At 43.7% G+C, this 23,983-nt stretch overlaps 1 protein-coding gene across 13 annotated transcripts in view; it reads left to right on the top strand.

The window, feature by feature from the left end:
- LOC121553222 (calcium-activated potassium channel subunit alpha-1) overlaps positions 1-23,983 on the top strand; it is a 333,643-nt gene that overhangs the window by 293,708 nt on the left and 15,952 nt on the right. For 8 of the 13 annotated variants that reach the window (XM_041866233.2, XM_041866235.2, XM_041866236.2 and 5 more), the window contains 5 exons: positions 9,491-9,614; positions 10,912-11,136; positions 11,948-12,140; positions 16,793-16,906; positions 23,847-23,977. In XM_041866233.2, coding sequence (XP_041722167.1) covers positions 9,491-9,614; positions 10,912-11,136; positions 11,948-12,140; positions 16,793-16,906; positions 23,847-23,977 — 787 coding nt within the window. Of the gene's footprint in view, positions 1-9,487; positions 9,615-10,911; positions 11,137-11,947; positions 12,141-16,792; positions 16,907-19,538; positions 19,623-23,846; positions 23,978-23,983 lie in introns of all 13 variants that reach the window. The other 5 variants (XM_041866231.2, XM_041866237.2, XM_041866238.2 and 2 more) reach the window with 2 other exon arrangements.

Raw genomic sequence — 23,983 nt, forward strand, 5'->3', positions numbered from 1 at the left:
CCTCATGATCATTGATGCCCCACGAGGTGAGATCTTGCATGGAGCCCCAGACCGAGGGTGATTGACCGTCATCTATAACTTCTTCAATTTTCTAATAATTGTGCCAACAGTTGTTGCCTTCTCACCAAGCTGCTTGCCTATTGTCCTGTAGCCCATCCCAGTCTTGTGCAGGTCTACAATTTTATCCCTGATGTCCTTACACAGCTCTCTGGTCTTGGCCATTGTGGAGAGGTTGGAGTCTGTTTGATTGAGTGTGTGGACAGGTGTCTTTTATACAGGTAACGAGTTCAGACAGGTGCAGTTAATACAGGTAATGAGTGGAGAACAGGAGGGCTTCTTAAAGAAAAACTAACAGGTCTGTGAGAGCCGGAATTCTTACTGGTTGGTAGGTGATCAAATACTTATGTCATGCAATAAAATGCAAATTAATTACTTAAAAATCATACAATGTGATTTTCTGGATTTTTGTTTTAGATTCCGTCTCTCACAGTTGAAGTGTACCTATGATAAAAATTACAGACCTGTACATGCTTTGTAAGTAGGAAAACCTGCAAAATCGGCAGTGTATCAAATACTTGTTCTCCCCACTGTATATGGACAAGCAATGACAGAGCGGCATGGACTAAGATACAGTAGAATATTATAGAATAGAATACAGTATATACATATGAGATGAGTAGTGCAAGATATGTAAACATTATTAAAGTGACTAGTGTTCCATTTCTTAAAGTGGCCAGTGATTTCAATAGGCAGCAGCAGCGTCTAATGTGCTAGTGATGGCTATTTAACAGTCTGATCGCCTTGATATAGAAGCTGTTTTTCATTATCTCGGTCCCAGCTTTGATGCACCTGTACTGACCTCGCCTTCTGGATGATAGCGGGGTGAATAGGCAGTGGCTCGGGTGGTTGATGTCCTTGGTGATCTTTTTGGCCTTCCTGTGACATCGCGTGCTGTAGGTGTCTTGGAGGACGGGTAGTTTGCCCCCGGTAATGCGTTCGGCAGACTGCACCACCCTCTGCGGTTGTGGGCGGTGCAGGTGCCGTACCAGGCGGTGATACAGCCTGACAGGATGCTCTCAATTGTGCATCTGTTAAAGTTTGTGAGGGTTTTAGGTGCCAAACCAAATTCATTCAGCCTCCTGAGTACAACCTGTTATGAAAGGCCCCAGAGTCTGCAACACCACTAAGCAAGGGGCACCACCAAGCAAGTGGCACCATGAAGACCAAGGAGCTCTCCAAACAGGTCAGGGACAAAGTTGTGGAGAAGTACAGATCAGGGTTGGGTTATAAAAAAATATCAGAAACTTTAAACATCCCACGGAGCACCATTAAATCCATTATTAAAAAAGGATTATGGCACCACAACAATCCTGCCAAGAGAGGGCTGCCCACCAAAACTCACGGACCAGGCAAGGAGGGCATTAATCAGAGAGGCAACAAAGAAACCAAGAGTTGCCAGAAAAAAGCCATTGCTTAAAGAAAAAAATAAGCAAACACGTTTGGTGTTCGCCAAAAGGCATGTGGGAGACTCCCCAAACATATGGAAGAAGGTACTCTGGTCAGATGAGACTAAAATTGAGCTTTTTGGCCATCAAGGAAAACGCTGTCTGGCGCAAACCCAACACCTCTCATCACCCCGAGAACACCATCACCACAGTGAAGCATGGTGGTGGCAGCATCATGCTGTGGGGATGTTTTTCATCGGCAGGGACTGGGAAACTGGTCAGAATTGAACGAATGATGGATGGCACTAAATACAGGGAAATTCTTGAGGGAAACCTGTTTGTCTTCCAGAGATTTGAGACTGGGACGGAGGTTCACCTTCCAGCAGGACAATGACCCTAAGCATACTGCTAAAGCAACACTTGAGTGGTTTAAGGGAAAACATTTAAATGTCTTGGAATGGCCTAGTCAAAGCCCAGACCTCAATCCAATTGAGAATCTGTGATATGACTTAAAGATTGCTGTACACCAACGGAACCCATCCAACTTGAAGGAGCTGGAGCAGTTTTGCCTTAAAGAATGGGCAAAAATCCCAGTGGCTAGATGTGCCAAGCTTATAGAGACATACCCCAAGAGACTTGGAGCTGTAATTGCTGCAAAAGGTGGCTCTATAAAGTATTGACTTTGGGGGGTGAATAGTTATGCACGCTCAAGTTTTCAGTTTTTTCTTAAACTGTCATGGAAAAGAAAACAATCATGACAATGTATCCGTTTGGTTGTTGTTCAATTCAATCTTTAACCAAAAACAACACAAAGCAATAACACATGAATTAAAGATTCTATCATTTTGTTTGCAAATTTCTTCTTACAACCAAAGTTATCTCATTTTCTCATAGTTTCAAGTTTCAAGTTTAAATGTCACGTGCACAAGTTCAGTGAAATGCCTTTATTGCAAGCTCTAAACCCAACAATGCAGTGATCAATATCAATGTGTCAGATGCACAAAGTGCTAGAAAGGTGGTGCTGTTCATTTAAACATTGTATTTTGGTTTATAGGATATTTTTCTGTATAGTGTATGTTCTCTGCAAAACTCAATCGAATCCTTTGGTGGGCTTTGTGTGGTAGAGCTAGAGTTGTTACTAGGTCCCTTTAGGGCACCTTTGAACAGCAGCCAACAGAAGTGCTCTGTATGATTGTATTTACAGCTTGTCTGCTGCACATGTTAGGCTCCCCCTCAGTTCTCAACAAAACAAGCAATTAAACGAGCCCTCACACACACGCCTAACACAGAGTCCTACCCTTCAGACTCGTTTGCAAAGAGAGCAGTGTTGGAGATGCCCATGTTTAAAAAGAGCAAACCTCGACAAAAGAAAGAAAAACTGGCACACTTCCAGATAACTGCTAGTTTAGATGGCTGCTAGTTTAGATGGCTGCTAGTTTAGATAACTGCTAGTTTAGATAACTGCTAGTTTAGATAACTGCTAGTTTAGATGGCTGCTAGTTTAGATAACTGCTAGTTTAGATAGCTGCTAGTTTAGATGGCTGCTAGTTTAGATGGCTGCTAGTTTAGAGGGCTGTGATTTAGATAACTGCTAGTTTAGATAACTGCTAGTTTAGATAACTGCTAGTTTAGATGGCTGCTAGTTTAGATGGCTGTGAGTTTAGATAACTGCTAGTTTAGATAACTGCTAGTTTAGATAACTGCTAGTTTAGATGGCTGCTAGTTTAGATGGCTGCTAGTTTAGATAACTGCTAGTTTAGATGGCTGCTAGTTTCGATGGCTGCTAGTTTCGATGGCTGTGAGTTTCGATGGCTGCTAGTTTAGATGGCTGCTAGTTTAGATGGCTGCTAGTTTAGATGGCTGCTAGTTTAGATAACTGCTAGTTTAGATGGCTGCTAGTTTAGATAACTGCTAGTTTAGATAACTGCTAGTTTAGATGGCTGCTAGTTTAGATGGCTGCTAGTTTAGATGGCTGCTAGTTTAGATAACTGCTAGTTTAGATGGCTGCTAGTTTTTGTTTCTTAACAAACCCTTTGTTTTATTTTTGATTCTCCTCTCCTCTGCTGAGGAGATGGTCCCCATTTGCCATGTAATATATGCATCTCCGCTTTGATCTCGCAGTGATAATAATTCTTGGGAGTTATTTACTTGGTTTTGAAAATGCTTCAAAGCAGTGTCAAAGTTTCTCTGCTTTAGGGCTGCTTGTGTATTCGGTTGGCTCATGGGTGCTGCGGATGACAGGTCCTCTGTTCTAGGTGTAGACTTTTTCAAGTCATAGCCCTCAGCAAAACATCAGATTACCAAGCCCCTTCCTCTCCCCACAGACCCTGTCAATATATGATACCATATATATTAAATACTTACGCTTTACAAGGTGGATTTTATGCACAATGAAAAGTGATTGTTTGAGGTAGCCTTAGGGATACTTTACTCTACAAGCAAGGAGGGGGAAAAACACAGCAGAGAGAGAGTGAGTGTATACCATATCAAGTCTGGTTTTTACAGGACTTGCTGCCTGAAGGCCTTTGTAAATAAATAATGATCAACAGATTGGCTGTGGGTTTTTGAAAAGCATGTTTTTGTCAGTTTGCATGATGGGGAGAACTTTCAAAGCGAGAGGCTGCCTTCATAGCCTGCTGGAGAGGGATTGGGGGAGCACACCCATCCCAAGCTAGCGACTGCTGAGCGATGCACTGGAATAACTCTGTTTGAAATATACACTGAGGGAGGGTTGGAGGGGGATGGAGAGGGGGGATAGAGTGGGAAAGACAGGGAGAGAGGGAGAGAGAGAGGGGGGATAGAGAGGGAGAGACAGGGAGAGAGGGAGAGAGAGAGGGGGGATAGAGAGGGAGAGACAGGAAGAGAGGGGGAGAGAGAGGGGGAGAGAGAGGGGGAGAGAGGGGGGGAGAGGGAGAGAGAGAGGGCAAATTCTCCTTTGTTATGGGCTGTCTTTCATTGCCTAGGCTACTTTATCGTACAGTTAGGCTTCACCCACAATTTACTTGCCGGAAACTATAGGCCTTTGCTCTAGGCAAGGCAATTAAATGCAAATATATTGCAATGTACAGTAAATTCTCTTTTGATACCATGTTCATTTTCTAGCGATTTAAATGTTTTGTTTAATATTCTACAAAATATGTTTTTGTATTGATAGATATCTGGTATCTGAAACTGTTAATCTGGGGGCCGGCTCAGCCTGTGTAAATATACATTCATCAGCCAATCAGACGTGTCATTGAGTGAACGAGCTGTGTTCGCCATAACCATCGTAGCGTTCTGTTCCATGCGTGACCGACGTGCTCCTGTCTGGGAATTAACACCATTCTAACCCTTCTAACTAATTGTGCTATACTCAGGACGTCACACATTTGTCCCCTGGGCGTGGTGTGGCGGACACAAATGTCATGTCTGTTACCCTCCAGTTCCCCTGATTGGTTCTAGGGTAGAGGAGAGAGGGAGAGAAGGGGAGAGGAGAGGGGAGGAGGAGAGGAGAGAATAAGAGGGGTGAATGGAAAGGAGAGGAGGAGATGAGAGGAAATAGGAGAGGAGAAGAAGAAGGGAGAGGAGAGGAGAGGAGAGGAAACATACAGGGCTCTTGACAAACAGGAAGACCGAAAGACAGGCAGGCAGGCAGTCACATCGCTGACAGTTGTGTGAAAGATAGCCGTCTTTGGCAGTGGAGGAGGAGGTGCCTGCCTGCCTGCACCAGTCAGCCCCCACATGCTCTGATTGAAGTGACAGGGACTCGTGGAGAGTGGCGCAACACGCGGCTCAGAATGAAATATTCAGCCAGGGTGTAAAAGCACTAAACGCTGTCAGAGTTATTAACACCTGCACCAACTGATTTAATCTATCTACATACAGACAGAGAGAGATGGAGAGAGAGATGGAGAGAGAGATGGAGAGAGAGTTGGAGAGAGTGATGGAGAGAGAGATGGCGAGAGAGCGAGCGAGAGAGAAAGATCGAGAGGGAATGAGAGAGAGAGAGACAAAGGGAGGGAGGTAAAGAGAGAGATAGAGAGACAAGAAGAGAGAGAGGAATGGAGGTAGGGAACTAATTTACACGTTTTTGATGTGATATTTCTTGCAATGAAATGAAAGCCAAATGTAGGAGGAGTGAAGGAGGAGAGAGCATCGGAGAGACTTGTCACACAGAGTGCCACTGGTGATAGAACAGAGAGTGTGATGGAAGGAGCTGTGTGTCAAACACCAATGATGTTTTCTCACACATTATGCCACCCTCAAAAAGAAACACAAAGATACTGTACGAAGCCATTTCTTATCCTGCTCTTGAATTTGTTAAAAAGACGAGTGTCAATATAAGTCTTCGAAAAATTATTTTAAACAAATTATTCGGACACCCACCTAGGCATAATAATATTTTGAATACAAAATACAGTAAAAAAAAAAAAAAAAAACGTTTTCAAGACATTCAATCAAATCTAATCAGATTGTTTTTGTCACATGTGCCGAAATACAACAGGTGTAGACCTTACAGTGAAATGCTTACTTACAAGCCCTTAACCAAACCAACAGTACAGTTTTAAGAAAAATAAGTGTTAAGTAAAAAATTTATAAATTAAAAATTAAATGAAAAATATAAATAAATAACAAATCATTAAAGAGCAGTAGCGAGGCTATATACAGGGGGTACTGGTACGGAGTCAATGTGCGGGGGCACTGGTTAGTTGAGGTAATTGAGGTAATATGTACATGTAGGTAGAGTTATTAAAGTGACTATGCATAGATAATAAACAGAGAGTAGCAGCAGCGTAAAAGAGGGTAGCCATTTGATTAGTTGTTCAGGAGTCTTATGGCTTGGGGGTAGAAGCTGTTAAGAAGCCTTTTGGACCTAGACTTGGCGCTCTGGTACAGCTCGCCGTGCGGTAGCAGAGAGAACAGTCTATGTCTAGAGTGGCTGGAGTCTTTGACAATTTTTAGGGCCTTCCTCTGACACCGCCTGGTATAGAGCTCCTGGATGGCAGGAAGCTTGGCCCCAGTGATGTACTGGGCCGTACGCACCACCCTCTGTAGTGCCTTGCGGTCGGAGCAGTTGCCATACCAGGCAGTGATGCAACCAGTCAGGATGCTCTCGATGGTGCAGCTGTATAACCTTTTTAGGATCTGAGGACTCATGCTAAATCTTTTCAATCTCCTGAAGGGGAATAGGCTTTGTTGTGCCCTCTTCACGACTGTCTTGGTGTGTTTGGACCATGATAGTTTGTCTCACCCTGCTCCACTACAGCCCCGTCGATGAGAATGGGGGCGTGCTCGGTCCTCCTTTTTCTGTAGTCCACAATCATCTCCTTTGTCTTGATCACGTTGAGGGAGAGGTTGTTATCCTGGCACCACCTGGCCAGGTCTCTGACCTCCTCCCTCTAGGCTGTCTCATCGTTGTCGGTGATGATCACTGTTGTGTCGTTGGCAATGATGGTGTTGGAGTCGTGCCTGGCCATGCAGTCGTGGGTGAACAGGGAGTACAGGAGGGGACTGAGCATGCACCACTGAGGGGCCCCCGTGTTGAGGGTCAGCGTGGCAGATGTGTTGTTACCTACCCTTACCACCTGGGGACGGCCCGTCAGGAAGTCCAGGATCCAGTTGCAGAGGGAGGTGTTTAGTCCTAGGGTCCTTAGCTTAGTGATGTGCTTTGAGGGCACTATGATGTTGAACGCTGAGCTGTAGTCAATGAATAGCATTCTCACGTAGGTGTTCCTTTTGTCCAGGTTGGGAAAGGGCAGTGTGGAGTGCAATAGAGATTGCATCATCTGTGGATCTGTTGGGGCGGTATGCAAATTGGAGTGGGTCTAGGGTTTCTGGGATAATGGTGTTGATGTGAGCCATGACCAGCCTTTCAAAGCACTTCATGGCTTCAGACGTGAGTGCTACGGGTCTGTGGTCATTTAGGCAGGTTACCTTAGTGTTCTTGGGCACAGGGACTATGGTGGTCTGCTTGAAACATGTTGGTATTACAGACTCAGTCAGGGAGAGGTTGAAAATGGCAGTGAAGACACTTTCCAGTTGGTCCGCACATGCTCGGAGTACACGTCCTGGTAATCTGTCTGACCCTGCGGCCTTGTGAATGTTGACCTGTTTAAAGGTCTTACTCACATCGGCTAAGGAGAGCGTGATCACACAGTCGTCCGGAACAGCTGATGCTCTCATGCATTCTTCAGTGTTGCTTGCCTCGAAGCGAGCATAGAAGTAATTTAGCTCGTCTGGTAGGCTCATGTCACTGGGCAGCTCGCGGCTGTGCTTCCCTTTTTAGTCTGTAATAGTTTGCAGGCCCTGCCACATCTGACGAGCGTCGGAGCCGGTGTAGTACGATTCAATCTTAGTCCTGTATTGACGCTTCGCCTGTTTGATGGTTCGTCGGAGGCATAGCGGGATTTCTTATAAGTGTCCAGGTTAGAGTCCCTCTCCTTGTAAGCGGCAGCTCTACCCTTTAGCTCAGTGCGGATGTTCCCTGTAATCCATGGCTTCTGGTTGGGGTATGTACGGTCACTGTGGGGACGACGTCATCAATGTACTTATTGATGAAGCCAGTGACTGATGTGGTGTACTCCTCAATGCTATCGGAAGAATCCCTGAACATATTCCAGTCTGTGCTAGCAAAACAGTCCTGTAGCTTAGCATCTGCGTCATCTGATCACTTCTTTATTGACCGAGTCACTGGTGTTTCCTGCTTTAGTTTTTGCTTTTAAGCAGGAATCAGGAGGCTGGAATTATGGTCAGATTTACCAAATGGAGGGCGAGGGATAGCTTTGTACGCGTCTCTGTGTGTGGAGTAAAGGTGGTCTAGAATGGATTTTCCTCTTGTTGCACATTTACCAGTAGGAAAAATTTATGCACTCACTAACTGTAAGTCGCTCTGGATAAGAGTGTCTGCTAAATGACTAAAATGTAAATGTAATATACTGGTAGAAATGAGGTAAAATGGATTTAAGTTTCCCTGCATTCCCCGGCCACTAGGAGCGCCGCCTCTGGATGAGCGTTTTCCTGTTTGCTTATGGCCTTATACAGCTCATTGAGTGCGGTCTTAGTGCCAGCATCGGTTTGTGGTGGTAAATAGACAACTTCGAAAAATTGGTAAATAGTGTGGTCTACAGCTTATCATGAGATACTCTACCTCAGGCGAGCAAAACCTTGAGACTTCCTTAATATTAGATTTCGTGCACCAGCTGTTGTTTACAAATATACACAGACCGCCAGCCCTTGTCTTACCGGAGGCAGCTGTTCTATCTTGCTGATGCAGCATAAACCCCGCCAGCTGTATGTTATCCATGTTGTCGTTCAGCCATGACTCGGTGAATCATAAGATACTACAGTTTTTAATGTCCCGTTGGTAGGATATTCGTGATCGTAGCTCGTCGATTTTGTTTTCCAATGATTATACATTGGCTAATAGGACTGATGGTAGAGGCAGATTACCCACTCGCCGCCGGATCCTTACAAGGCACTCAACCTACGTCCTCCCATTTATATGTAATCAGAAAGGGACCACACTATGTCTTTCAGAGAAGAAGCTTCACTCCCCTCTTCCATGGTCAGTGTTAACGTTACAGCTGATAAAAGTCAGCGGCCTGTCGCTGCACATCAGCCAGTTTGCTGGTGACACGCTGCTGATGAATCATTCATTGGCATCAGTTGTAAAAGCAAAATGTGATTGGTTCAAATTCCTGAAATATTTAAAGTCCTGTTGGAACTTTTACTGTTGTCAGCGTCGTGAGCGAGCGTGACTGGGCTAAAAGCCTTTAATTGGTGCTCCATTCTCATGCCACAAAGTCAGATTTGTCAGAGGTGACATAGTGGACACTCAGGCCTTGCTCTGTCCCCAATGCTGCTACCAATATCCTTCAGCAACTTTCTGATGACTGGGTAGCTGTGGCATCTAGGGTTAGATAAAGAAATGATAGTGAGTGGTAGTTTTAGGTTTCAACCAAACCTAGGTAATAATAAAACACATAAGAACCAAATACCATCAACTTGACCATGGTAGTCCCCAGCTCATACTGTTGGTTGGTTGTTGTGTTGTGTCCCCTCAGCAGACATGATCCTCTACTAATCCCTGGGAATGAGCAGATCGAGAACATGGACATGAACATGAAGCAGTATGACTCCACAGGAATGTTCCACTGGTGTCCGTCTAAAGAGATTGAGAAGGTCATCCTGGTGAGTAGTCATCTACGTCTCCCTGTAGGGTTGTCATGACACCAGTATTGTAGGGTTGTCATGACACCAGTATTGTAGGGTTGTCATGACACCAGTATTACCACACTCAGAAGTAGCATGGCAAGCAAACAAAGCATGAAGCAGATTTTATTTCTTGAGGAAAACAGCCATATGTTGTCCCACAGAGTTACATTTGTTTATTTTCCAAGCTATAGCACAGAACATTTGACATAAAGCTGATTTTTTAGGAGTTTATTCTGCTTCGTGTTTTCATATAGTATAGTAGTATTTTGATACTGGTACCATGACAACCCTCCTGTAGAGTTAACTGAGTTGAACCATGGTTATTAACATCCAGTGCAGGGATACAGTACCTATCCATCAACAGATATGGTAGGTGTTGTTCTACAGTACGTGTGACTCCAAAGGTGATTTTCAGTTTGATGATACACACACGTACACATGGATTTTGTATTGTAGATATGTGATAGTTGAGTAGTGGCCTGAGGGCACACACTTAATGTGTTGTGAAAAGTGTTATGAAATGTAATGTTATGTAATATTTGTAATTGTATGTAACTGCCTTAATGTTGCTGGACCCCAGGAAGAGTAGCTGTTGCCATGGCAGCAGCTAAGGGGAATCCTTAATAAATGCAAAAGATACTAGACTTTTCCCAATCATGTTCATACTGTTTTTAGCTCTGTAGGATGATCAATATTATTATGGAGTTGGCCATTAGTATTAGCACTGATTGGGCTGAGAATTAAGTATTGTTGAGGTACGGTAGGCTCTAAAGAAACAGTTTCCCTCACATAGCAGTAACAACCACATACTAATAATGTATATCCACATTTCTCTCAATGCCTCTGTTGTTCTAAGGTGAGTCTACTGTTTTCTATGTACTGGGTCATAGTATAAAACCTCCACAAGCATGGCTTTGAAAAGCAGTTTTATACACCTTACTCCTTAACCATTTAGAGTATCAACTGCATTGAGCTGTGCAGTGTTCACCTTGAGCCTAACACCTCAAAGGAGGGGACTGCAGGGTTTCTCATCAGCACTCTGCCTTTCTCTGTTTTCTGACAGTGATGTGTTTGTCCCCTCCTTTATTTTCTTTATTTTCTTTCTTTCTTTCTTTCTTTCTTTCTTTCTTTCTTTCTTTCTTTCTTTCTTTCTTTCTTTCTTTCTTTTTTTTCTTTCTCTTTCTTTCTTTCTTTCTTTCTCTCTCTCTGTCTCCATGTTTCTCACCACTCTCTCCCTCCTCTCTCCCCTCTCTCTCTCTCTCTCCATGCTCAGACCCGGAGTGAGGCATCCATGACGGTGTTGAGCGGCCATGTAGTGGTCTGTATATTTGGAGATGTCACGTCCGCTCTAGTGGGGCTGCGAAACTTGGTGATGCCTTTGAGAGCCAGCAACTTCCACTATCACGAACTGAAACCCATAGTGTTTGTGGGCTCGCTGGAGTACCTGAGGAGAGAGTGGGAAACCCTACACAACTTCCCCAAGGTCTCCATACTACCTGTGAGTACCGCTGTAATACCTACCGTTACGGCCAAAGTTATACAACGACAACATCATGCACTTACAATACAACACAATACAATACAATACCATATCATACCATCCGTACTATCTGTGAGTAGACCAGTGTAACAACGCTCCAGGATTTAATACCAAACCCAGCTGTACAACACATCTGATCCGGAAAAGTACACATTGTTGTTATTTTGAGACAGTTTACTTATATTTTCTTATCTCAGTTGACTTATGAGCTCTCTTCCCTTTATTACCTCACCCTGTCTGAACGGAAACAATGTAAGGTGAAGGGTCAAATGACTGAAAGCAGTAATAGAAGTATCGCTTTAGTTAGTGATATAGTGGATTTATTTGTGATTAGTTGTGGTTGTTGTTGGTGGTGTTGTGGCTGTTCCTGTCAATTCCACAACTGGTTCCTGAATTCAATCTTCCATTCACAGCAGTGACAAATGCTGCCTATTCATATGAAGTTAAAATGTGCTGCAGCTTCTCTTCCCTGTGAAACTCTGGCATGGCTGCCTTCTTTAGAGCTTGTTAACGCTGGCTTGACTAAGTAGCAGAGAAGCCCTAAGAAACCAGGGCTGTTAGCCTTCAGCGTCCACTACCCTTTAGATTAGTCCACGTCTCTGATTCCCCAGTGCCCAGTTAGATCAGCTGAATGTCACCGCTGCAAAACTGCAATACTTGTTATCTAATCTCCCAAAGCTCCCCTCACTTAGTCTGTAATTTGTTTCCTCCCCCCTTTCTCTCTCTCCTCTCTCTCTCTGTCTGTGTCTTTTCTTCACCACGCCTGAAGGGTACGCCATTAAGTCGTGCAGATTTAAGGGCTGTCAACATCAACCTCTGCGACATGTGCGTGATACTGTCGGCCAATCAGAACAATATCGATGACGCCTCGCTGCAGGATAAGGAATGCATTCTGGCGTCGCTCAATATAAAGTCTATGCAGTTTGACGACAGCATCGGGCTCTTGCAGGCAAACTCCCAAGGTAAGGACTGACTGGCCTACAAGATACTAGACTGTTCTGCACTGTACTGTTCTGTTCTGGCTGCGGGGGCTTGATGCATTCAGAAAAACAGATAAGCCTCATGTCCCATCCAGTCTCATCATATTTAAGCAGCCAATCACCAGACAGCCTTCTTCAGCTGTTCTTTATGACATTCCATCCTGGATCTCCTCCATTCATCTACTAATCAGTCGCTCCAGGATCCCGCTGTGTTTATTTTGGCCATATTTGCGGGCAGAAATGCTTGATTTTGCTGTGGCAATTCTGACATTTTGTATGGCAATTTGCAATTATGTTGTCCAGTTTGTCACGAAAATGCGCTGACGGGTGGAAAAGTTTGTTGACGCGTGGCTTGACTGAACCATTTTAGGTGGTAAAAGTGATTTTGTAAAAAAAACTGTGACAGTAAAAACCTGGAAGGACTGAATCTTAAGCATAGATAGACCAACCAACATCAGAAAACATGCCAAGCACTTCCCCATGGTTTAGGAGAAGTTCAATGCAGTTATTTCTTCTGGTCTGAGTGAGTGATGTGCTGGCTCAGCTCCACAATGAGTAGACTGAATCTGAGGTCCCTGTTCCCCATGGGAACAGTATTCACAGACATTATATCCTCTGTCATAATGGTTGATGGATGAATCCTATTGTTATCAATGATTATGTCTTACATCATCTTTACACACACACACACACACACACACACACACACAACTAATAAAACTTGAAACACACACACACACACACACACACGGGGTACTATTTAATAGTGTATTGCTTTGTGGATTCCTTCCTCCCAGAGAATCTATTCAGATGTGGGGTGGGAAATGTAAAGCAAGAAGGTGCACATTAAGGAGATGTATCGCTGGGGAGACGTTCACATGGCGGTGGTCTACGGTACGATGTAGTCTGTAGATCGCAGAGCTAAGTTGTGCCTGGGGCCTGAGAGGGGTGGAGGTGCAGGGTCCGTAGCACACACACACACACACACACACACCCTTGCATTTTCTTCTCTATGGTATGGGAGCCATAAAACAACGTTTTGTGAGAAAATCTATTCCTCTCTTGTTTGTAAGTTCTAGAAGTCTAGAAGATGTTTTTCCAAATGCAGTCAAACCATTATAGTGAATCCACTTATACAGTATATACTATGTGACTGATAGTCAATGATCTGTGTAGAACTCTCCCGTTTTCTCCATTTAACTTTGTCGCTTGCAGCCCAACTGATTTTTACACGTGGCCCTCTCGGTTTGAAAAACGTCCCTGTATCTATTGTCAGAGTACTTTCACAGTTAGATACTGTATACTGGACTACTGGACTACTCTGATAGTGTAAGAATAATTATTTTTAGAGGCAATATCCAAAACCCAGTTGTCACTCTCTAGAGATATAAATGTCATATTGTATAGATATAAACAAAATGAAGCATGCTCTGAGTGAGCTTCCAGTCTCTGACTGCTACAGACTGTCAAACCTCGCCTATTCCCAGTTTCAGTAACTGGCATAACAAGGGTGTGGATTTTTCAGTTCAGCCTCTAGTTTGTGATGAATGCAGAACTGGTGTGTCCTCTGTAGTGAGGAGGGTGAAATGATCCTTGCCAGAAAATGACAACCCCCCCCCACCCCGAAAACTTTGTGACCTGAATATATTCCCATCATGCATTATGTTTTGTCACTGCTGTACTGTAAAACTATGAGGTGGGGTTTTGCTTTAGTCAGCACTAAATGATGGATGTCACAATACAGGTCATGCATTATGCAGCTAGCATTACTGATTTAAGGTGTTTACTTGTCACTTTGAGGAAATGCAAAAATGTGAAGTCATGGGAATTCATGACCTTGTCACTCGCCGCTTTTGTATTTCATGGTCGGGTATTGCACCGCTATTTTCCCGATAAAAGGTTTTCAGGATCCACTTCGCCAATTTTATGGTAACAACATGAAGCACATATAACATTTATGGAAGGCAGGCAGGTTGATGGAAAGATGTGAATGCTAAATATGTATCTCAGCTGACCCCTAAAAGCACAATATCTACACTACCGGTCCAAAGTTTTACATTGTAGAATAATAGTGAAGACATAAAAACTATGAAATAACACATATGGAATCATGTAGTAACCAAAAAAGTAATCAAAATATATTTAGCCACCCTTTGCTTTGATGACAGCTTTGCACACTCTTGGCATTCTCTCAACCAGCTTCATGAGGTAGTCACCTGGAATGCATTTCAATTAACAGGTGTGCCTTCTTAAAAGTAAATTTGTGGAATTTCTTTCCTTCTTACAGTTGTGTTGTGACAAGGTAGCCCTATTTGGTAAAAGACCAAGTCCATATTATGGCAAGAACAGCTCAAATAAGCAAAGAGAAACGACAATCCGTCATTACTTTAAGACAAATTTCAAGAACTTTTAAAGTTTCTTCAAGTGCAGTCACAAAAACCATCAAGCGCTATGATGGAACTGGCTCTCATGAGGACCGCCACAGGAATGGAATACCCAGAGTTACCTCAGCCTGCAGAGGATAAGTTCATTAGAGTTACCAGCCTCCGAAATTTTAGCCCAAATAAATGCTTCACAAAGTTCAAGTAACAGACACATCTCAACATCAACTGTTCAGAGGAGACTGTGTGAATCAGGCCTTCAGGGTCGAATTGCTGCAAAGAACCCACCAGTAAAGGACACCAGTAAGAAGAAGAGACTTGCTTGTGCCAAGAAACATGCGCAATGGACATTAGACCAGTGGAAATGTGTCCTTTGGTCTGGAGTCCAAATTTGAGATTTTTGGTTCCAACTGCCGTGTCTTTGTGAGACGCGGTGTGGGTGAACGGATGATCTCTGCATGTGTATTTCCCACCGTATAGCATGGAGGAGGTGGTGTTATGGTGTGGGGGTGCTTTGCTGGTGACACTGTCTGTGATTTATTTAGAATTCAAGGCACACTCAACCAGCATGGCTACCACAGCATTCTGCAGCGATACGCCATCCCATCTGGTTTGGGCTTAGTGGGACTATCATTTGTTTTTCAACAGGACAATGACCCAACACACCTCCAGGCTGTGTAAGGGGTATTTGGCCAAGAAGGAGAGTGATGGAGTGCTGCATCAGATGACCTGGCCTCCACAATCCCCCGACCTCAACCAAATTGAGATGGTTTGGGATGAGTCGGACTACGGAGTGAAGGAAAAGCAGCCAACAAGTGCTCAGCATATGTGGGAACTCCTTCAAGACTGTTGGAAAAGCATTCCAGGTGAAGCTGGTTGAAGAATGCCAAGAGTGTGCAAAGCTGTCATCAAGGCAAAGGGTGGCTATTTGAAGAATCTAAAATCTAAAATATATTTTGATTTGTTTAACACTTTTTTGGTTACTACGTGATTCCATATGTCTTCACTATTATTCTACAATGTAGAAAATAGTAAAAATAAAGGAAAACCCTTGAATGAGTAGGTGTTCTAAAACCTTTGACCGGTAGTGTATATTGACATTTTCAGGAAGCACCTGCTTCATTTTCCCCTCCGTCCCCCTCTTCACATCTTTTCATTCTCAGTAAGCCCAGCAGCTTTTACTGAATAGTGTAGTGTTACTAACTTATGGTGACGTGACAAACATAAACTGTGCATTACATGCTCAGATCAACTTATAGTGTTCTCATTTTAATGTTTTATTGTTGTTTTCAATTATAGTTTACACTTTTTTCTCTTCTCAAAATGACTTGTAACCTTTTCAATCACCGAACCTGTGGTATATGAGAACCTGAGGTATATGATGTGTGAAATGATATTAATGTGAGATCAATGTAATATTAATGTGAGATCAGTGTGGTATTATTGTGTGATCAGTGTGGTATTAATGTGAGATCAGTGTGGTATTAATGTGAGATCAGTGTGATATTAATGTGAGATCAGTGTGGTATTAATGTGTGATCAGTGTGATATTAATGTGTGATCAGTGTGATATTAATGTGAGATCAGTGTGGTATTAATGTGAGATCAGTGTGGTATTAATGTGAGATCAGTGTGATATTAATGTGTGATCAGTGTGGTATTAATGTGTGATCAGTGTGATATTAATGTGAGATCAGTGTGGTATTCATGTGAAATCAGTGTGGTATTAATGTGAGATCAGTGTGGTATTAATATGTGATCAATGTGATATTAATGTGAGATCAGTGTGGTATTAATGTGTGATCAGTGTGGTGTCAATGTGAGATCAGTGTGGTATTAGTGTGAGATCAGTGTGATATTGTGTGTAGCTCTCTGTGCTGTAATATTTATATATCATGGTCTTGTCTCAATCTTTATTGTTGTGTCTGTGTGCTGTAGGTTTCAATAATATATCTCATGGTTTTGTGTGTATATCTTTCTGTGTGATTTCAGTACTTGTTTTATGTGGATCTCAGTGTCTGTACGTTTCAATGGTTTTGTGTGTATCTCTCAGTGTCTGTACGTTTCAATGGTTTTGTGTGTATCTCTGTGTCTGTACGTTTCAATGGTTTTGTGTGTATCTCTGTGTCTGTACGTTTTTAATGGTTTTGTGTGTATCTCTGTGTCTGTACGTTTTAAATGGTTTTGTGTGTATCTCTCAGTGTCTGTACGTTTCAATGGTTTTGTGTGTCTTTCTTTTTGTGCTCTGTGTAGGTTTCACGCCTCCTGGAATGGACCGGTCATCTCCAGACAGCAGTCCAGTACATGGTTTAGCACGCCAGGCCTCCGTCACCACCGGCGCCAACATCCCAATCATCACTGAACTAGGTGAGACACACATGCAACTGACCAACTGACCGTCAACTTACCATTCACTAATGATAGCGGGTAAAACAGGTCCATAGGATGTCATCATGATGTAATTTCAACCACTTTCTGGTTGTTGTGATGTTATTTAAATCAGTTTTGCCTGTTGGGAAAATACTGTGACATTATACACAGTTTGGTCAACTGACTTAGAGATTTAGAATCTTCAGGACCGCCATGTTGGCTCTAACAGTTCGGTGGACATTCTTTTGCATTCTGGTTAGAATGGAGGTTTGAATGTTGTTGTTGTGGAACGTTTGGTGCAAAAGTGGAGGGTAGTTGGCGAAACTCTTAATTTTCTATGGCTTTGATGGCTAATTCTAGCGATATGTTGATGACAACGATTAGCGACTTTGGCCTGAGATTTGTATGGTTGTACATGCAAAACCGAGCATTTGTGGTCATTTCAAATGTCCCTCTCTTTGTGGAAGTTCTAGCCGAGATGTCTATTTACGAAGTCAGAACACTCACTTTTCCTATGTACCATTAGTCCATTAACTGCCTGATGGAGAGAGCGAGAGGGAGGGAGAGAGTAAAATAGAGGAAAATGAGAGTGAGAGGGAGCTAAAAAAGTGCCACGGTTGAAAATGAGTCCATTTAATAATAACAATGGTGCTGACTATATTCTCTAGTATTCCCTGTGGTCCAGGGGACTCATCAAAGTTTCACATCTCTGAGGGCTTCTAAGTGACCAGAGACCAGGGTCGCTATAGCCACTCTATCCCCTCTGACTAAAGCACTAGAGACCCACCACTCTATCCCCTCTGACTAAAGCACTAGAGACCCTCCACTCTATCCCCTCTGACTAAAGCACTAGAGACCCTCCACTCTATCCCCTCTGACTAAAGCACTAGAGACCCACCACTCTATCCCCTCTGACTAAAGCACTAGAGACCCTCCACTCTATCCCCTCTGACTAAAGCACTAGAGACCCTCCACTCTATCCCCTCTGACTAAAGCACTAGAGACCCTCCACTCTATCTCCTCTGACTAAAGCACTAGAGACCCTCCACTCTATCCCCTCTGACTAAAGCACTAGAGACCCTCCACTCTATCCCCTCTGACTAAAGCACTAGAGACCCACCACTCTATCCCCTCTGACTAAAGCACTAGAGACCCTCCACTCTATCCCCTCTGACTAAAGCACTAGAGACCCTCCACTCTATCTCCTCTGACTAAAGCACTAGAGACCCTCCACTCTATCCCCTCTGACTAAAGCACTAGAGACCCTCCACTCTATCCCCTCTGACTAAAGCACTAGAGACCCTACACTCTATCCCCTCTGACTAAAGCACTAGAGACCCTCCACTCTATCCCCTCTGACTAAAGCACTAGAGACCCTCCACTCTATCCCCTCTGACTAAAGCACTAGAGACCCTCCACTCTATCTCCTCTGACTAAAGCACTAGAGACCCTCCACTCTATCCCCTCTGACTAAAGCACTAGAGACCCTCCACTCTATCTCCTCTGACTAAAGCACTAGAGACCCTCCACTCTATCCCCTCTGACTAAAGCACTAGAGACCCTCCACTCTATCCCCTCTGACTAAAGCACTAGAGACCCTCCACTCTATCCCCTCTGACTAAAGCACTAGAGACCCTCCACTCTGTCTCCTCTGACTAAAGCACTAGAGACCCTCCACTCTATCCCCTCTGACTAAAGCACTAGAGACCCTCCACTCTATCTCCTCTGACTAAAGCACTAGAGACCCTCCACTCTATCCCCTCTGACTAAAGCACTAGAGACCCACCACTCTATCCCCTCTGACTAAAGCACTAGAGACCCTCCACTCTATCCCCTCTGACTAAAGCACTAGAGACCCTCCACTCTGTCTCTATCTCTCCCCTCTGACCCAATTAGAAAGCAGAGAGGCATGGGATAGACGGAGACACAGATAGAGACAGAGACAGGGAGAGACACCGGGACAGGAAGCTGCATGCCTCTCTCTCTGTTTATGTTTTTGAGTACTACATATGTAATCAACAAAACTAGTTTAGCTGTTTGTTTTTGTCTTGCTGTATTTGGTTGGATTTCAATTAATTCCACAGCTACTCTAAATCAGTATCCTTGATTTAATATCATTTAAACTATGCTTGATTTAGAATATTTTCCCCTGCAGATTTTGTCAGGACATGGCTATTATGTAGATAGTACTAGCATCACTAACATTGTCCTCCTCCTCCCTGGGAGAAGAGAGGGAGTAAAGCAGGGAACTATACACTAATTGTAGTGTCTATGTTGTCAGTCTACTTTACATCGCCATAGTCGAGATGAAAGTCAAATGGAAAATGTCACGTAAAGTCGGTTTATGTATACAATATTGTATATCTCTACCCCCTTTGTCTTAAAAGCTGTACACATTGGCAGTTAATGTTTTAGTGGTATGGTTCAGTCACATCTGTCCCTCTGTACTTTAATCCCTTGTGCTGTAGTTGCATGTTGTCATGGCTACCTTTACATACAGTAGCTTCAGTCTGTCTAATCCTGATGAGTGGTCTCAGACTGCTTTTCTTTTTCACTTCTCTTTGAAGCTGTTCCAATAACGACCCTATCTCTCCCCCCTCTGCTCTCCACACTGTCTTACCGTCGTTAGCTAAACCTGGCAAAATACTGCCTTTGGTTTCATTCAGTCAGGAAAAAAAACTTGGAATCAACATACAAATGATAACTGAGCTGGGTAAGCCAGGCCTTTGTCCTCTGCTCGCTGCCGTCCGATCTATCTGTCTATCTGTCTATCTGTCTATCTGTCTATCTGTCTATCTGTCTGTCTGTCTGTCTGTCTGTCTGTCTGTCTGTCTGTCTGTCTGTCTGTCTGTCTGTCTGTCTGTCTGTCTGTCTGTCTGTCTCTCACACACTCTCTCTCACACTCTCTCACCGTCTCTCACATTTTCTCTCACACTCTCTCTCTCTCACACTCTCTCACACCTCTTTATCACCACTCTCTCACCTCTATTTCACACTATCTCACACTTTCTCTCACACTTTCTCTCACCTATCTCTCACCTCTCTCTCACACTTGCTCTCACCTCTCTCACTCTTTCTCTCACATATCTCTCACCTCTCTCTCACACTCTCTCTCACAACTCTCTCACACTCTCTCACACTCTCTCTCACACGCTCTCTCACCTCTCTCTCACATCTCTCACACTCTCTCACACTCTCTCTCACACACTCTCTCTCACACTCTCTCACACCCTCTCTCACATCTTTCTCACCTCTTTATCACCTATCTCTCACTCTCTCATCTCTCACCCTCTCTCACACTTTCTCTCACGCTCCTTCACTCTCTCTCACACTCTCTCTCACCATTCTCTCACTCTCTCTCACACACTCTCTCACACTCTCTCACCTCTCTCACCTATCTCACACTCTCTCTCACACTCTCTCACCTTTCTCTCACACTCTCTCTCACCTCCTTCTCACCTCTTTCTCTTCTCTCTCACACTTTCTCTCACCTCTCTCATCTCTCTCACCACTTTCTCTCACACACTCTCTCACCTCTCTCACCTCTCTCACTCTCTCACCTCTCTCTCACACTCTCACACTCCTTCTCTCACATTCTCTCTCACACTCTCTCACCTCTTTCTCACCTCTTTATCACCTATCTCTCACTCTCTCACCTCTCTCTCACCCTCTCTCACACTTTCTCTCACACTCTCACCTCTCTCTCTCACACTCTCTCTCACCATTCTCTCACTCTCTCTCACACTCTCTCACACTCTCACCTCTCTCTTTCTTTTTCTCTCTCTAACTCCCTCCCATTCTCTCTCCCTCTCTCTCTCCTTTCTTCATCCGCTTGTCTTGATCTATCAGGCTACAGCCGAGGCACTCGCTGGCTGCTCCCATGGCTTCACTTTGAACACATTTAGATTTTTTGTTCTCTGTTTCTGGTTGAACATTTACTGTCTTGTTTTGGCCTTTTTTTTATTTAATTATTTTTTTCCGTGGTGTTTTTATTTTTTTCCTTGCATTTTGTTTGTCAAAGCATCGCTCTTGCACTTTGATCATTGCTCGGTCTGTCCTTGTGGCTGTTTTCATATCACACCCACCACCCCGAACCCCAGCCTCTACACCCTTCCCTCTACACCCCACCACCCCCCGGTTCAGTCTCTTTGGCCTGGGCCTGTTTGCATCATCAGCCTGCTTGTCTGGTTGACTGACATGTCTGTTCCTCCGCAGCACAGAGGAATCCTGGGAAGAAATCTGATTTTTTTTAAATAAACTTAAAACTACAACTCAAACCTTTAAGCTGTTTAGATGTTTTTTGTTTTTTGTTTCCTCCAGACCTAAAGCCTTCATGTTGAAGGGGTCAAAGAAAGGCTTGTGTTGTGTGAAACACTCTTCAAATACAGTTGGATCTCAGCCTCTTGTCCACTGGCACTAGCAAGCGAATCCTCACATCTGAGGATGTTCTACTAGGGAAAGTTGTCTTTACAAATGGTTTTAAAGAAGTTTGTTTTTAGATTGTTTCATCGTGATCTTTTCCTCTGGTTAGCAGTATTCTATACAGAAAAAATACAGTGAGGGAAAAAAGTATTTGATCCCCTGCTTATTTTGTACATTTGCCCACTGACAAAGAAATGATCAGTCTATAATGTTAATGGTAGGTTTATTTGAACAGTGAGAGACAGAATAACAACAAAAGAATCCAGAAAAAACGCATGTCAAAAATGTTATAAATTGATTTGCATTTTAATGAGGGAAATAACTATTTGACACCCTCTCAATCAGAAAGATTTCTGGCTCCCAGGTGTCTTTTATACAGGTAACGAGCTGAGATTAGGAGCACACTCTTAAAGGGAGTGCTCCTAATCTCAGTTTGTTACCTGTATAAAAGACACCTGTCCACAGAAGCAATCAATCAATCAGATTCCAAACTCTCCACCATGGCCAAGACCAAAGAGCTCTCCAAGGATGTCAGGGACAAGATTGTAGACCTACACAAGGCTGGAATGGGCTACAAGACCATCGCCAAGCAGCTTGGTGAGAAGGTGACAACAATTGGTGCGATTATTCGCAAATGGAAGAAACACAAAATAACTGTCAATCTCCCTCGGCCTGGGGCTCCATGCAAGATCTCACCTCGTGGAGTTGCAATGATCATGAGAACGGTGAGGAATCAGCCTAGAACTACACGGGAGGATCTTGTCAATGATCTCAAGGCAGCTGGGACCATAGACTCCAAGAAAACAATTGGTAACACACTACGCCGTGAAGGACTGAAATCCTGCAGCGCCCGCAAGGTCCCCCTGCTCAAGAAAGCACATATACAGGCCCGTCTGAAGTTTGCCAATGAACATCTGAATGATTCAGAGGAGAACTGGGTGAAAGTGTTGTGGTCAGATGAGACCAAAATCGAGCTCTTTGGCATCAACTCAACTCGCCGTGTTTGGAGGAGGAGGAATGCTGCCTATGACCCCAAGAACACCCTCCCCACCATCAAACATGGAGGTGGAAACATTATGCTTTGGGGGTGTTTTTCTGCTAAGGGGACAGGACAACTTCACCGCATCAAAGGGATGATGGACGGGGCCATGTACCGTCAAATCTTGGGTGAGAACCTCCTTCCCTCAGCCAGGGCATTGAAAATGGGTCGTGGATGGATATTCCAGCATGACAATGACCCAAAACACACGGTCAAGGCAACAAAGGAGTGGCTCAAGAAGAAGCACATTAAGGTCCTGGAGTGGCCTAGCCAGTCTCCAGACCTTAATCCCATAGAAAATCTGTGGAGGGAGCTGAAGGTTCGAGTTGCCAAACATCAGCCTCGAAACCTTAATGACTTAGAGAAGATCTGCAAAGAGAAGTGGGACAAAATCCCTTCTGAGATGTGTGCAAACCTGGTGGCCAACTACAAGAAACGTCTGACCTCTGTGATTGCCAACAAGGGTATTGCCACCAAGTACCAAGTCATGTTTTGCAGAGGGGTCAAATACTTATTTCCCTCATTAAAATGCAAATCAATTCATAACATTTTTGACATGCGTTTTTCTGGATTTTTTGGTTGTTATTCTGTCTCTCACTGTTCAAATAAACCTACCATTAAAATTATAGACTGAGAATTTCTTTGTCAGTGGGCAAACGTACAAAATCAGCAGGGGATCAAATACTTTTTTCCCTCACTGTAGATTTTTCAACCCTAACCCTTTTCAGAATGTAGTATTGCTTCGAACTTTAAAAGCAGGCTGTGGCTATGTGAATTTACCCCACAGCTCTATATATATTATTATTGATTTATATAATAATTTGACTTTCAGGAAAAGGTAAATACCTTAATATCTCAATAGGTAACGATGTGACCGCACATGTTCTTATCTGAGATATCAACGAAGCTCCAGAATGCATGTTACATTACGTGCATGATCTTCTCACCTCAACATGCACAATATCGTCTTGATAAAAAACAACGATGGTGGAACGAGGTGTGTTTCACACACCTAGGTAAAATCCATCTCTTGAATGTGATAAAAAACTGCAGAAATGGTTTGTTGATGACTGAATGTACTGTGCATCTACCATGAATGCCAAATCCATAACGCTTTGGTTCAGACACAACTATCTATTCTATACCTACAGACCTGAGACATGAGACATTTGAGAATATATGCTATTGAGTCTTTGAAGGACCTGATAAAGTGAATGATTCTGTTTGGGTCAGGGCTTAAGACTTGGTGTTGTAAGTCAAGAAAAAATGAATATTGGCTCATATTGACTCAAAAACACTCTAAAATCTGACCAATTTCTCCAACAAAAACTGTTTGGGAACCCCTGCCGTAGCCAAGTCACCCAGTGACTCTCTACTTCTCTGGTCCTCAGGTGTGTTGGTGTGTGTTTGGTGTGCTGTGCCCTCCTTGGCCTCTCTCTCTCTCTCTGACTGTGTTGTGGGTCTCCCCTCTCTCAGTGAACGACTCCAATGTTCAGTTCTTGGACCAAGATGATGACGATGACCCGGACACAGAGCTGTACCTGACGCAGCCGTTCGCCTGCGGAACCGCCTTCGCTGTCAGCGTACTGGACTCTCTCATGAGTGCAGTGAGT

This window comes from Coregonus clupeaformis, chromosome 37, assembly GCF_020615455.1.
Source record: "Coregonus clupeaformis isolate EN_2021a chromosome 37, ASM2061545v1, whole genome shotgun sequence".
Classification (NCBI taxonomy): domain Eukaryota; kingdom Metazoa; phylum Chordata; class Actinopteri; order Salmoniformes; family Salmonidae; genus Coregonus; species Coregonus clupeaformis.